The following is a 14,692-nucleotide window of genomic DNA, read 5'->3' as shown; positions in this document are numbered from 1 at the left end:
AGAGAGAGAGAGAGAGAGAGAGAAGAGAGAGAGAGGCACACACGTATCGATGCTCCATCTCCCTCGTTTGAACGTCCTCCCTCCAGGAAGGGCCGCTCGTGCCCGGGTAAGTCTCCTCTCCTGCGTATAGGCGTGTACGTGTGTGAGTTTACGCGCATTATCCTATGAAAAAAGAACGAAAGAGAAATAGAAAGAAAAAGAGAGTGAGAGAGAAAGAGAGAGAGAGAGAAAAGGAGTGGGGGGTGAGAGCTTTGCACGACTGGCTGGTAAAGTAACCATCTCTTCCAATATCCACGGCCTCTGTATGGAATCACGGGTCGTTCGTGAGATGACAGTGTGTGTGTGTGTATTATGTATGTGTACGCGCGCGCGCATGTATACGTACAGGCGTACGAACGTAAAGCAACGTCGTTGAGAAGTGCCGTCGGATAGGATATGTCACGCGATTCCAACGCGGCTCTTCTTTTGGCTGCTACGTTGCCCTATCTATTGAAAGGGGGAATTGAGTGGGTGCGGGGTGGAGGAGGATAGGAGTGAGGTGGGGTGAATTGCGAACGCAGAAGGGAAGGGTGGCCGGGACTTGCTGGCCGAGTGGCTGACATCGACGCGCCGACTCTCGAATGCGGGGAAACGCTGTTAGTTAGCCAAGAGAAATGCAGGGGCGTCGACCAAGGCCACGTTGTCAGACGAGCGTTACCATCGTGTCATTGGTCGACTCTAACCTGATTGAACGAAAACTAGTAGGCGTGGTTATTTTAACTACATTTACGCCCATTCGACACGCCTATCAAAGACTGTGAGTCTTTTGACCAATCAGATGATTTCGTTTGTCGATGATGCCGGTGATTGGTCCGTTCGTTTTCAGTCTGCTTTACATTAGTATTGCTATTGGTCAAGCTATCGGAACGGAAGGATGAGAGAGAAGATTTCTGATTTCTTTTTCTTCCTGCGGTTTTGATACAAAATTCTCATTGGTCGAATTACCTTTGTTGGCTGGTATGGCTCTATTCGTGTATACGTATGTGTGTGAATTACAAAGGTGTTACGGAGTATGGCTTTCGGCAGGGTAGACATCGATGTACTTTAAAACGAGCGAATGACTCCAGAATGATACTTTTCCTTTATTCTACGAGGACAATTATGGGTAGTTAAAATGTTAGATATTTTCATGGATTATTATTATTATGCTTGTAAGGTGAAATAATGGATCGTTAAAGTGTAAGGTTTTTATAATCGAACATTGATAATTAATGGATTGGTTTCGAACCATTATCAAATACTTTTTTATTCACATAAGTCGTCGATAATAATTTTTTTTATAATTAATTTACTGTTAATTATAATTATATTATATAGATATGGTGGCAGATTCAATTGATTAGACTCGATAAATTAATGGAAATTTGGAACTTTGATCTCGGTAGATAAATGTTTTGTTATCATCGAATGATTAGAAGTAGGCGTATGTCTGTAATGCAGAATAATATAATTAAAATATATCGATTACCTTTTTAGTATTCTTTTGCTTTCCCAATAATTAGATATCTTCTGAGAACGAATGTCCATTTTAATTGTTTCTTTTTTATTTCATTCTGTAAAAATAGCTGAAATTGTATGGTTATAAAAAAGACGTAACCTCTTCGTCTCTCGAAGAAAAAAAAAAGAAAAAATACAAATTATCAAGTATGAGTAATGAAAATACAGTATAAATAAAAATATATATTATTTCTTGAATTATAATTATTTTGTTTATACATGCTGCAATAAATAGATATAAACAAAACTTAACGGCATCGCACATATACAATTATATTGAATAATATAAATTTTTTCTATTAGGGGTTAAAGTACAATGGCTTCTTAGTTAACTAAAAATTTCCTCTATTCAATATTTCCTCTGTTCAATATTTCCTTTTGTATCGATTTCACGTTTAATCACATTTATCTACCAATATATAATATACATATTTATGTTACAAATCTTGTACAAAGGCAGTGGAATTTATTAGTATTCATTATATTATCGTTATTATTATTATTATTATTATTATTATTATTATTATTATTATTATTATTATTATTATTGAAGCTACATCAGTCATTGTGAGGTAGATGGCAAGTCAATAAAATTTCGCGAGATTGCACTAAGTAACGCGAAGCAAATTATTATTATTATTATTAATATTATTACATAACAAATATAATCTAACTTCACGATCATTATTATACCATCTTCTTAAATAGGATTTTTAAATTTCTATTTTCTTCACTTATACAAAAGCAAATCATATACAAGCGATTAATGTGGACAACAAAATAGCAAATTTGTTTTTCTTTTCTTTTTTATGCACTACCGCGAATCAGTATAATAGTAATTTAAGTATTAACTTAAATTTTTATGCTGAGTTTACTATGCTTTACATTTAAAAAAATTTATATTGCGTTTGATCTAAACATATCTTTGCAGTTTCAAGGTTTCCAACTAAGGAAGCTGTCTTGTATCATTATTTGCTTAAATATACTATTGGTTATAGTTTGTGATGTCTTTCGATTGCGTTGAGCCTCTAAGATATAAGACACCTTCTCTCTAGCTTCACCTCGTGGAATATCTCCTCTAAGGCTAAGTAATCTGACTAAATGATCTTCCGTCATATCAGGATATTTCTCCACTAATGAATGTAAATCAAGAGAAAGAATTTCTGAATCTTCACAACGCAATACCTCAGCAAGACGTTTGATTATCTCAAAAGGTGAATTGTAATTACCTACTTTAGGTGCTATTTTAACAAAGAAATTTTTTAATTTATCAGCTTCCGTTATTATCTTTGAAGTACAAGTTAAACATTCGTCGTAGGTCTTAAAGGATATTTTTCGTTGGAACATGGCTGATATATAACGCTTTGCTATAAGATTTTGCGCTTCCATTATAACATACTCAAAGTTTTTTGAACTAAGATGATTATAATCTTGAAAGTAATCCTCTAGGGTAACGCATATGGTTGCAATTGGAATAGACGATTGCAACCACTTTGATGTAATCAAATCTTGAAAATGAAGTTCTAAATCAAGAAAGGATTCCTCCAATAAAATAGCAGCTGCTTCGTTTCTAAGTTGTTGATAATGAGCTAAAAGGTTTTCAAACTTTACAGTGGCATCACCACTTGTATTAGGAACCCAATAGATCTGTTTTATTTGTTGAGCCAATTCTGTAAACTGTAGACAATTATTAACAATAGTAATCATATGATGAGTAAAGTAAGGTACGCGACTTCTGTCTTCAAAATGTTTACTTTTAAATTCTAATATTGCCTGTCGATACATGAAACCATATTTAGTAACTTGTTCTATGCAAAGGATCAAAGCTTGAGCTGTTAAATTAGAACTAATCGTTTTTGTAACTTGAAGATTTTGGTCGATCATTTGATATATAATAACTGGTGCAGCAGTATGATAATAAGCTTCTTCGGTGCTACTTTCTGGTAGAACTCCACTCCACCAATCAACTTTTTCCGTTTCTAAAGTCTTTTTCATCCAATCTTCATAATTTTGACACATATTTTTCAAATATCTCTGTTGTAGATCATTTATCATTTCAGAACTTAACAAAGGTCCAATATCTCTTGGATCTATATTTAATTCTTGATGTTTCATTAATTCCGGTCCTGTATATGTATTCATAATCCAAGCCAACAAAGATACATACTCGTTTCCTTCTAAACCGCTAGTAATTATATCTTTTAAATGTTGGGATAAACTAGTATGATACATTTTTACAAATGTATTTACAATGTTCCACCATGGTGGAAAGCACGGGCCGCAAAGTGTTTTAACTACTCTCAGATCTTCAAGAATTAAAAGTCTAGTGAGTTCTAAATACCTTACCAACCACATTTTATTATCAGCTCTTTCCTCAACATGAGTACCTTCGATTCTATTTGCTACTGACTTCTCCAATATTTTCATTGCCATATTTTTCCAACATTTTGGTCTTCCAGGTGGCATAAAACCACTTTGTCTGTGCCTTTGAATTGCAAAATGATCTGCTTTCTCTTCCCTCTCTATGATCCTTAACGCGGTTACTATAACAGTTGGTTCTTTTCTTACCGTATTTAAAGTACGGCTTAAAACAAGTCTGATTTGTTTTTCCATTAATTGTGATAATATTTCTACATCCTCGAAGTAAGCCTTTAGCATAATGGTATCTGCCATCGATTGATTTGGAAGCTTATGTAGTTCATAGAGTAAATCGTCTCTAGAATTTTCTAGATCCATTAAACTTTGATGCGCGTGTAGAAGCTTACCTTCATTTATCCATTGTTTAGTCTTCTCCACGCTTTCAGGTACCGTAAATATATGTTTCAAATTTTCCTTAGCAGTTACATATTGAGAATGACGCATATTTTCATCTTGAACTGGTTGCAACTTAGTACTAAGTTCTGGTACGATACTAAACAATTTTTCTATCTCCATTAATTCTTCTTTTATAGTAGTTATACTTTCAAGAGAACTTTGCAATTGTTCAAAACCAACTCTAATACCATCTAATTGACTTTGCATTGCACTTTTAAGCATAGTTTCTACAGAAGCTTTTTTTCTGCTTATTCTACGTTTATACGCTTCAATTTTTTCTAATTGCCCAGGTCTCTGCAACATATTTGTTACATGTTGTGTACCTCTTACCTTAGCTTCCTCCTCTAATTTCTGTAAATCTTCCATTTCTTAACTATATTTAACACATACAAATCATATAATAAATTTATCTCATTTCTTATTATGATATAATCATAAATGTTTTACGAGGTTATTCGACAACCATTATACATTCCTTGATAATTAAAAATAAAAGATATTCTTTCACGATTAAAATAATTAAATTAAATTGATTGTGTATACACTTATCGAAACAGGTTACGTATGTGCGTTACTGTCATACAATGTGTTGAAGAAAATGTTTCCAAATATTTTCGAAATCACGATGTGGGAAGGTGTGTCATCTGTTCTATGCATCATACAAGTAAAATTACAATATTCGCAAATATCTTTTTTCTTATTGGATAATTTCAACTGATGCCATTTATACTGTTTAAATGTGCAATAATAAAATTGACCAATCAACACTCATAAAATATAACATATGTTAGGAAGTATAACCAATGAGAATACGCATTTAGGTTAGGATACGTATTCAAGTAACGCGAATTTTATGAATAGGTTCAAGATGGCGCTTTTATTTAAGCTGTTGTCAAAAACTCTAGTGTCAGTACAAATGTTATCAATAATGATGTAGTTTTACGGAGGAGTGTCTTGTGTAAAGTTTTATTTAAAAATGTATATAGATAGATAGCATAAATTAAAAGAAAATGAATAAGAATATGAACTCACCGTCAAAGTTGACAGAATTTGCCCCGTTGAGTCCAGAGGAAAGTCAACCTGTTGTTGCCTCACTTTTTTCCAAATTTTTCAGCTTTGCCAGGAGTAAGTTATATAGTTGTAATTTTTCATAATTACTTTAATTTATATTGCAGTGTGTTTTAAAATGATTAAGTTCTTTCTACGAATATAATGTGTATACCATACTTTAAATAAATACTGTTTATATCTTGAAGGTCCACAAAATGCTGACGATTCCATTATCTCTTCTAATAATGACGAGCAAAGTTCATCTGATTCTGATTCTTGGAAGCAATCGCAAAGTACAGAAAAAACACCGGAAGAAGATAGTTCTAGTATAATTAATTTTCCCTTAGATACACACGAGGGTCGTAGTTTACCAAGTGTTTTAAAACGTATAAGAAATATCGTAGCTTCCAAGAGCAGCGTATGTTTTTCTTTGTTACTATTATATAGTTTTAATTAAATGTATTGACATAGTATATTAATTATAGAATCTGAGGTCATATAAAGATTCTGAACTTAGAAGTTACTGGATGCCAGATAGCGTAAGCAAACAATGTTACGAATGCGGTGAAAGATTTACAACTTTTCGTAGAAGACATCATTGTCGCGTTTGTGGACAAATATTTTGTTCAAAATGTTGTTCTGATCAAATTCCTGGAAAAATTATGGGATGTACAGGTATAGAAATATTGTAGTTTGACATTGTTTTTTATTTAAACATTTTATTATAATAATAGTTTTTCATAGGTGACCTCAGAGTATGTACATACTGTTGCAAAGTGGTTTTGTCGTATTTGCAGTCATCAGACATGAGAAGCGATTTATCAGCAGATCTTAAAGCACTGCAGGAAGATCTCCAAGTTAAATATGGTAATGATTCACCGCCTTTAACTCAGAAAAACTCATCTGAATGTACGGAAGGTGAAACTTCCATTTGTAGAAAACCAAGTGTTGGCTATATGGAAGAAAAATATGCTGTTGGACGGTATACTTCATTATCTTATCTTCAACACAAAATTATGATCATTTATTTAATATTATTTAATAAACATATGATTTAGATCGGCGAATAGTTATTTAACATCACAAGAATGTTCACTTGTTCTTCAAAATTCAGCATCACTAAGAATGATTTATGAAGAGTTATTCAGATCAAGCCAGGCAATTTTATTACAAACCCACAGAATTCGTTTGAAAAGTTACCATAATTGTTTCATAGCAAGTGAATTAGTAAATTGGATGATAGCGCAGAATAAAGCAGCAACCAGGTATAATAGTAATAGATCATAATATATTTAACCTTTTGGCTGCCAGTAGACCGATTTATTGGCCTTCAGTACCTATACGAAAACTGGCACGAACCTATTCCGTATATTTACATTCAGATTATTGCTCTTCTAAGAATTAAGTGGCTTTTGCTCAAATGAGTTGTTACCTCTACTTAGTATTGTATTTCTCTTTGATCTGTTAGTGCATCGCTCCTTTCTTCTTCAGTCTTTCGTGTTCTGTCGCATATTAAAATCGAAACGTTTTACTGACTTCTTTCACTTATAATATTCGGTTTAGTTGATTCATAATATCAAATCAATTTGTAATAGAAAACAAAAGTACCGAAAACTTAATATTTGATTCGTCTAAGAAAAAATAAATACTATAATTTTCCTTCAGAAAATTAATATTTTCCTCTTATTAAAGTAATTTATAGAAGCGTGCGTATCAAATCGATTTAGGCAATCTTTGCATATATGGCATAGATGAGCCTGGCAGCCAAAGGAATAAACAATTCTTAATAAATAATTAATATTCTATAGGGTACAAGCTACTGCTATAGGTCAAGCATTACTTGAAGCAGGTTTTATAGAACCTATTACTTCCGAGAACGTTTTTAGTGATACCGCAGCAATATTTAAACCAGTCCAATTATCTCAAATGCAAAGTACAGATTTATTAACGGAAAATCAAGCTACATGCGATGCGCAAGAACCTGCTTGGGTAAATACTATACCTCAACATGATTCAACCACAGGTAATTATTATCTATTATTTTTATATAAATAATTATATTATATTGTATGTACTTATTTTAGATTCTGAAAGCGAATCGAAACCATCTAATTCGGTTCAACAAACTAGTGGTCGTTTACCATCCTCAAGTTCAAGCTTTTACTTAGATTTAAATCTAGAAGCATCGACTGTTACGTTGAAAAGACCAACGTCTGAAGATTTAACAACAATTTCGATAGACAGTAATGATGGAGTTACCGAACAGAAAGAGGTAAACATAAAATCTCATGAGTGTAACTTTAAAGTATCCGATGATCTTTTAAGTGATACGTTTCAAATACAAGAAATCAAAGAAAAGAGTGGTTGGCATAAGATGACTAATCTTAGAACTGCATTTGGAGAAATGAGTGCCTACAACTGTTTAACGTAAGTAAAATATAAAACAGAAGATTGAAAGATAAATATAATTTAAAAAATTGACATTTTTATTTATTACAGTTCTGTATATAAGCAGCACGAAGACTCATTGATCAAACAACTTCTTAACAAAGAAGGTTTATCTCAAATTTGGTCTGAAGTTATTTTAAACATTGCACATCAAATAGTGGATCATGTCAAGCCTGATTTAAATCACAATGCTGACGATTTAGACATTCGACATTATGTACAGATAAAAAAATGTACTGGAGGGAGCAGAGATGATTGTGAAATAGTATCAGGAGTAGTCTGTACTAAAAATGTAGCTCACCGTGGAATGAATGCGATGATTGCTCATCCTAAAATTTTGTTACTACAATGTGGACTAATGTATCAACGTGTAGAAGGCAAATTATTAAGTTTGGAACCTGTGATGATGCAGGTAAACATATACTTATCTCTTTGACAGACTCTATTTATGTAAAAATAACAAAAGTAATTACAGGAGAATGAGTACTTGGGTCATACAGTAGCTAGAATTACTGCTCTTGGACCTGATATAGTTCTCGTTCATCGATCTGTCTCTAGATTAGCACAAGATAGACTCAGGGAATGTGGTGTTACTCTTATTTTAAATGTTAAGTTAAGTGTACTAGAACGAATAGCCAGATGTACTGGTGCAAATATTGTAAAAACTGTTGATGCTCATATTAGTGCTCGTTATATGCTTGGTACATGTAAAAAATTTTATTTACGTAATTTTCCTGATGATCAAAGTGAGTATATTATATTGTTTGATTTGATATGAATAATAAAATACATGATAAAAACTTTTATTTTTTTGATTTAATAGGTGGGATAAAAACATTGATGTATTTTGAGGGCTGCGCAAACGCACATTTGGGATCTACCATCCTACTACGAGGTGGATCTTTACCAGAATTGAAGAAGGTTAAAAATGTTACATCTATGATGATATTCGCTGCATATTCCTGGCGTCTGGAAAAATCTTTTCTCATGGATGAATTCGCCAGACCACCTTCTCCAAAAGACAACTCTTTCTTGGATGAAACATTCAAGAAGAATACTTCAGATAGCGATAGTAGTGTGCAATTATTATCTACCAAAGGAAAAGATAGCATTGAGACTTCGTCGAATATTGAAAATAATGAAAGCATAAATACCAAAGAAAATATAAAATTATCACAAATTTATGATAGTAGAAATATATCTAACAATGGGGAGAGTATAGATAATACATGTCCAATTAATCACAACACGTCTGTAAAAGATGAAGATATGGAAAATCCCAATGGAAATGATAATTTATTGAACTCAGCTGCGCTTAAGCAGATATCTTCTATATTGAACGAGGACTGTGATCCTTATGATACTTTGAAATTATTTAAAACAAAGATCCGATCCAATACGAATAATTCAAAAAACTTAGATCAATCTTCTAAAGACACTACTCATGATAGCGACTTGAATGTTACTTTGAGTACCGTCAGGGATAACATAGATATACAAAATGATATATATAATTCCGGAAACAATCTGGACTTAAAATCAGAAGAGCAAAGTAATGTATCAAGATATATAGAAGAGAAACGCATTTATGGTGAATCTATTAGTGATCATAGTGATCCACTGCATCAATATTTAAACGAAGATGAAGAAGATGTCTTTGATCAGACTAGTCCAAATGGGCAGTGTCTAAGTGTTGCTGACTTACCATTGTTAAATAAGTTTAAGAAAGCTTTAGAGGGTACAGTTCTAAGCATGTCACCTTATTTAAAGTTTTCAGTACCTTATTTAGAGACCGAACCTGGAAGAAATTGTATTTTAAGAACCTTCTTTCCAAAAGAAATCTATTATTCCGAACAGTTCTTAGATAAAACAAAAGAAACAAGGACTAGTAGCATTTCTGTGGAACAAAATGTACCTGATAAACCTCTGTTAAATTTAAAACTTAAACCTAGGCATCCATTCATAGAAGCAAAATTAACAACCGATGTTGAAAGTAAAGAAGTTCAGGCACTTCTAGCACATTTCAGAGCTTGTGGAAGTCGATTATATCCAACGAACAATGTTATGATAGAAAGACAACAGCAAAACGTACAAGCAGAGACTACTGAGCCAAAATCTACATGGCCAGATTGTTTGGATCCTGTTAACCATCAACGTTTGTCCGTACTGTTTTGTAGCTTGTCGCATACTAGCAACAATACTCCATCTTTTTGTGTATATCCTTGGACTGTTAACATGGATCTGTATGGACGAAATGATATAGCATTGGGATGTTTTCTAGAACGTTATTGCTTAACTTCAGAATACAAGTGTCCTGCTAAAACTTGTCGAGCGCAAATTGCTCAACATGTAAGACGATTTGCTCATGATGGTGGCTGTGTACGAATTGGTTTAAGAGAAATGAATTCTGAACCTTTCGGTCAGGAAAATACTAATCAAATTCTTATGTGGAGCAAGTGTATAAAATGTAAAAGTGTTTCACCTGTCGTACCAATGTCAGACGATACTTGGTCTCTATCATTTGCTAAATATCTTGAATTAAGATTTCATGGTAGTGCATATACAAGAAGGGGTGCTGAAAATTGTCAACATTCTCTTCATCATGATCATTATCAGTATTTCACGAGGAAAAATATGCTAGCCGTGTTCAAGTATACAAAGATTTCTCAATGGGAGATTTCTTTACCACCACCTGTTATAAATATTATTTATGATGCAAAACAACATGCTAATGTTATCGAAGAGATGAAAACCTTGGCTTTAAAAGGGGACGACGTTTTTACATGTATAAGAGAAAAGTTAAGTTCATTGCAAACAGACATTGAAAGTATAAATACCGCAAAGCAACAAATGATGAAAGATCAACAGTATTTCAAGAATAAAATAGAGGAGATACAATTGAAATTAACCTCACCGACTTTAGAAAATAAAAAACTCGAAGGGAAGATTTCAGAAAAGCAGGTACAAGCTCTTATGTATAGAATCGAAGATGGTATTGTCATATTAAAAAGATTGATTTCTGAAGCTGTGTCTACCTGGAACACAAGGATTTTAGAGATTTCGACTAAAAAGAAAGATGAACGAACGAGAAAGTTCACTGAACGATCTATGACAACTGGTAGTAGTGGTATGATAGATACTGATGGATATATAACAGAGGATACTGCATCGGAATCACAATTGGAAGATCTAAGTCCAATGTCAGCTGATTATAATGCAGTGGATGCAATCGCAGTGATACAGAACGATTTGCAGAGTATAGATATCATGGAAAATTCTGATAATGAAATTCCAGAGATCAATAATCCTGAAGATATTATTATCGTGCAAGGATCACCTAAAATGCATCAGAGATCTTATTCGGATGTTTTACCTTTAACATCGGAAGACATGCCTGATAAAAAGAAAAAAAAGAAGACGATCTTGTCTCAATTATTGCCTTCTATTCCAGTAACTCAACCAATAGCTAATCCATTAGGCCCATTGGAACATACTTTACTTCCACTTGGGTAGATATTACTTAATCAAACAATACAAATCTAACATATCAAATATATAACACTAACTTTTTTTTCAGGTCTGTTGTACCAGTGGTGGTCTATGAATCAGAATTATCTTCCATAATAGCCTATGCATTAGATTCTCATGACTACAAACATAGTCTGCAAGAATTACTTCGTGTAACAAAAGGTCCTGAATTGAATTCCAGTCCATTGTACAAACGTAAATTTTCTGAGAACAAAGAGAATTCTTCAGAATTAACACAATCAGGAGATTTTAAGAGACCATCGGTATTATCGTTCTTAAGAGGCAACAGTCCAAATCCTGCTAGTCCAATAGAATCTGATAAGAATGTTTTAAGCGTGGAATCGACGGTACAAAACGTTAATGTTTCAACAGAAACTGACGAAGACAAAAAACAAATAAAACAGCAGAATTACATTGAAGTTCAGTTCAACGATACAACGACAAACTTTTATTGTAGGATATATTTTGCAGCTCAGTTTGCTGCTTTAAGAAGGAACGTCTTACCTTGCGGAGAAGATGGATACACTAGAAGCTTGAGCAGGACTGTTCAATGGGTAGCTAGGGGTGGAAAAAGTGGAAGTGCTTTCTGTAAAAGTAGAGGTATTCTCAAATACATGTACTATTGAATATAAGTTTATCAAATTTCTATATATTTTCCTCAACGATTAATTACTTTCAGACGACCGATTCATTATAAAGGAAATGTCCAAGTTAGAAATGCAAATATTTTTAAGGTTCGCACCAAATTACTTTGCTTATATGGAGAAGTGTCAGCAAATGAAACAACCAACATTACTAGGGAAAATAGTAGGAGTTTATAGAGTATCTTTCAAAAATGATACGACTAACAATGGAATAAGAACAAGTGTTTTGGTAATGGAAAATTTATTTTATAATCGAGAGATTACTGACAAGTTTGATTTGAAAGGATCCATAAGGAATCGACTGGTAAATCCAGATGATATCGATCATGAAGGGGAATTAGTTTTGTTGGATGAAAATTTATTGAACAGTAGGTGTCATGTAAAAAGCTTGCTATAATATTTTATCTTATAACTATATTTTAATTGTTTAGTGAGCTGCGATTCACCTTTATACATCAGATCTCATTCCAAGGTTGTATTAAATAAAGCAATTAGAAGCGACACCAAATTTTTAGCAGACAATTCTGTTATGGACTATTCGTTATTAGTAGGATTGGAACCGAGTTCAGGCGAACTTGTTTTGGGTATAATAGGTATGTCTCTTTTTTCTTATTGTGCACATACATACATACGTACATACTTACATATATACATACATACATACATACATACACACACACACACACATTTCACATTTTTTATTAAAAATTTACTAATTATTGCTATTGTATCAGATTATATAAGGACATTCACGTGGGACAAAAAATTGGAAACGATGGTGAAGAAATCTGGCATATTGGGTGGTCAAGGAAAATTACCCACCATAATCTCACCGGAAGAATATAGAGCTAGATTTATAGCAGCGATGCATCGTTATTTTCTACCAGTACCAGATAGATGGTCTGATCTGGGCAAAGGTGTTGAAACAATCTGATGAAAGATACAGAGCAAGAATGAGAATGAAAATTATACATTTTCGATATTGTCATCGGTATATATCGATTGTATATACATTTTCTATATGAAACAGACATATATATATATATACATATATATATATATATATACGTGTGTTTCATATATATATATATATATATATATATATATATATATATATGTATGTATGTAACATATATGTGTGTAATATGAAATTGAAAGAATGATTCAATCGTAATAATGATTAACTTTTGAATCGAAAACGTATTAAATCTCTAATTAATAATAAGTATCAAATTATTATCTATTTCTCACGCATCTGTGATCTTCTTTTAATAATAGTATTAATTTATTAATATATATATATATGATTTTTTGTTGTTGCCGATAATCGGTTTATAAAAATATCTCATTAATTCTCAAAGCGGAAAGAAAACAACGACGGTGTCGTCATTTAATACAAAGGTCTAATGAAAGAGACGCATGAAATTTTAATAACACATATATGAAAGCACCATTATTAATGTTTTATTTAGATAATCTGTTTGTTTTTTTTTCTTTCTCCTAAATTATTTACATGGATCGTTATTTATATATTTAATAATGAAATAAACAATAATAGTAATTAATAATAAAATTAATAATTAATAATAATAATATTATTTAATTAACGTAATAGCATTTTTGTTTTAATAGCCTACAAGTTATAAACACAAGGAAGATATTAAAGCGTGTACCTTACGGAAAAGAAAAAACATTTCTCATCATACTTCCTTCTCATTTTATCGCTAATATCTAATAATAATTAATAATAATAAAATAATAATAGTAATAAAATAATAATAATTATTTACATAAACGAATGCAAGGCAAAAAAAGCTGCAACGAAAATCCAACAAGACCATCTAATAATATCTCTCAACATGTTTGAAAATTCTATTACAACACGCTGTTTCTTCAAGTTACAAATTACAAGTTTTTTGTGATTTTTCTTTTTTTTCTGTTTTGCAAGATAATACGGGCTATTCAATGATACATATATTTATATATATAAAAAAAAGAGAGAAAAAAGAGAGATCCTCACGTTATTCAATCTTAGTTCTTTCATTATGTGTTAATGAAAACACATATTTATTCATACATTCGCACATACATACATACATTCAATTTGTTTAATTTTCTTGTCTACGGCGATTGTTATTAACAAGGGGTTTTTACTTTCGTTATTAATATTCGACGGAATTTAATAAAACTAAACTCATGTCGCTATAACTAATGATAATAATAATAATTTATTTATTTATTTGCCGTAGTAGAATTAGAAGCTGGGATTTCAATGCTGAACGAATTCAAACGTACAATTGATTGATTGATGGATTGATATCTCTCATTGAGATTTGTTTTATGTCGAACGAATAGAAAAAAATAAAAGAAAATAATTTTTTGTATTTCTGCTAGATACTGATTAGGTAAGGATCGTTATCAGTTGTTCGCGCGAGAGAGAGAGAGAGAGAGAGAGAGAGAGAGAGAGAGAGAGAGAAAGAGAGACTGGAATTATTCCATGTATACGATAGGCAATAACATAATCTCTGTAATATTCATATTTGATTTTTTTTTGTATTTTTGTGATTGTTTTATATTTTTTTTTTTTTGTATTTTACTCTTAGTAAACTGAAAAAGGACTGTACTTAAACACTTTCATTTTGTGGATCCAAAACAAGTGATTTTACTCAATC

The 14,692-nt window shown here is 32.1% G+C and overlaps 2 protein-coding genes and 2 long non-coding RNA genes across 7 annotated transcripts in view; 1 reads left to right on the top strand and 3 right to left on the bottom strand.

The window, feature by feature from the left end:
• LOC124953463 lies at positions 1–1,096 on the bottom strand. Its single transcript, XR_007102226.1, has 2 exons — positions 386–1,096; positions 1–162 (listed from the first exon to the last, which is right to left on the bottom strand). It is a non-coding gene; the product is annotated as an uncharacterized LOC124953463 (long non-coding RNA).
• A 603-nt stretch (positions 1,097–1,699) lies between these two features.
• Positions 1,700–5,784, bottom strand: LOC124953458 (exocyst complex component 3). Of its 3 annotated transcripts, XM_047504872.1 has the most exons (3): positions 5,383–5,784; positions 4,302–4,999; positions 1,700–4,202 (listed from the first exon to the last, which is right to left on the bottom strand). In XM_047504872.1, the coding sequence occupies exons 2-3, from the start codon at positions 4,714–4,716 to the stop codon at positions 2,470–2,472; spliced, it is 2,148 nt and encodes a 715-aa protein (XP_047360828.1). In that variant the 5' UTR covers positions 4,717–4,999; positions 5,383–5,784; the 3' UTR covers positions 1,700–2,469. The 3 variants fall into 3 exon arrangements, with proteins under 3 accessions (XP_047360828.1, XP_047360829.1, XP_047360827.1); XM_047504873.1 differs by having other exon boundaries at positions 1,700–4,644; positions 5,383–5,782; XM_047504871.1 differs by lacking the exon at positions 5,383–5,784 and having other exon boundaries at positions 1,700–4,999.
• Positions 5,208–14,643, top strand: LOC124953457 (1-phosphatidylinositol 3-phosphate 5-kinase). Of its 2 annotated transcripts, XM_047504868.1 has the most exons (14): positions 5,208–5,475; positions 5,607–5,818; positions 5,886–6,075; positions 6,145–6,382; positions 6,459–6,665; positions 7,209–7,423; positions 7,485–7,827; positions 7,900–8,260; positions 8,324–8,594; positions 8,672–11,357; positions 11,426–11,976; positions 12,056–12,388; positions 12,452–12,613; positions 12,755–14,643. In XM_047504868.1, the coding sequence occupies exons 1-14, from the start codon at positions 5,361–5,363 to the stop codon at positions 12,952–12,954; spliced, it is 6,084 nt and encodes a 2,027-aa protein (XP_047360824.1). In that variant the 5' UTR covers positions 5,208–5,360; the 3' UTR covers positions 12,955–14,643. The 2 variants fall into 2 exon arrangements, with proteins under 2 accessions (XP_047360824.1, XP_047360825.1); XM_047504869.1 differs by lacking the exon at positions 5,208–5,475 and having other exon boundaries at positions 5,768–5,786.
• Positions 14,432–14,692, bottom strand: part of LOC124953462 — a 28,503-nt gene continuing 28,242 nt past the window's right edge. The window contains exon 2 of the long non-coding RNA XR_007102225.1: positions 14,432–14,504. This is a non-coding gene — a long non-coding RNA (uncharacterized LOC124953462). The remainder of the gene's footprint in view (positions 14,505–14,692) is intronic.

The sequence above is a fragment of the Vespa velutina genome, chromosome 12, assembly GCF_912470025.1.
Source record: "Vespa velutina chromosome 12, iVesVel2.1, whole genome shotgun sequence".
NCBI lineage: Eukaryota > Metazoa > Arthropoda > Insecta > Hymenoptera > Vespidae > Vespa > Vespa velutina.
The sequence above is the reverse complement of the archived record's forward strand: the minus strand, read 5'-3'. Positions and strand labels throughout refer to the sequence as shown.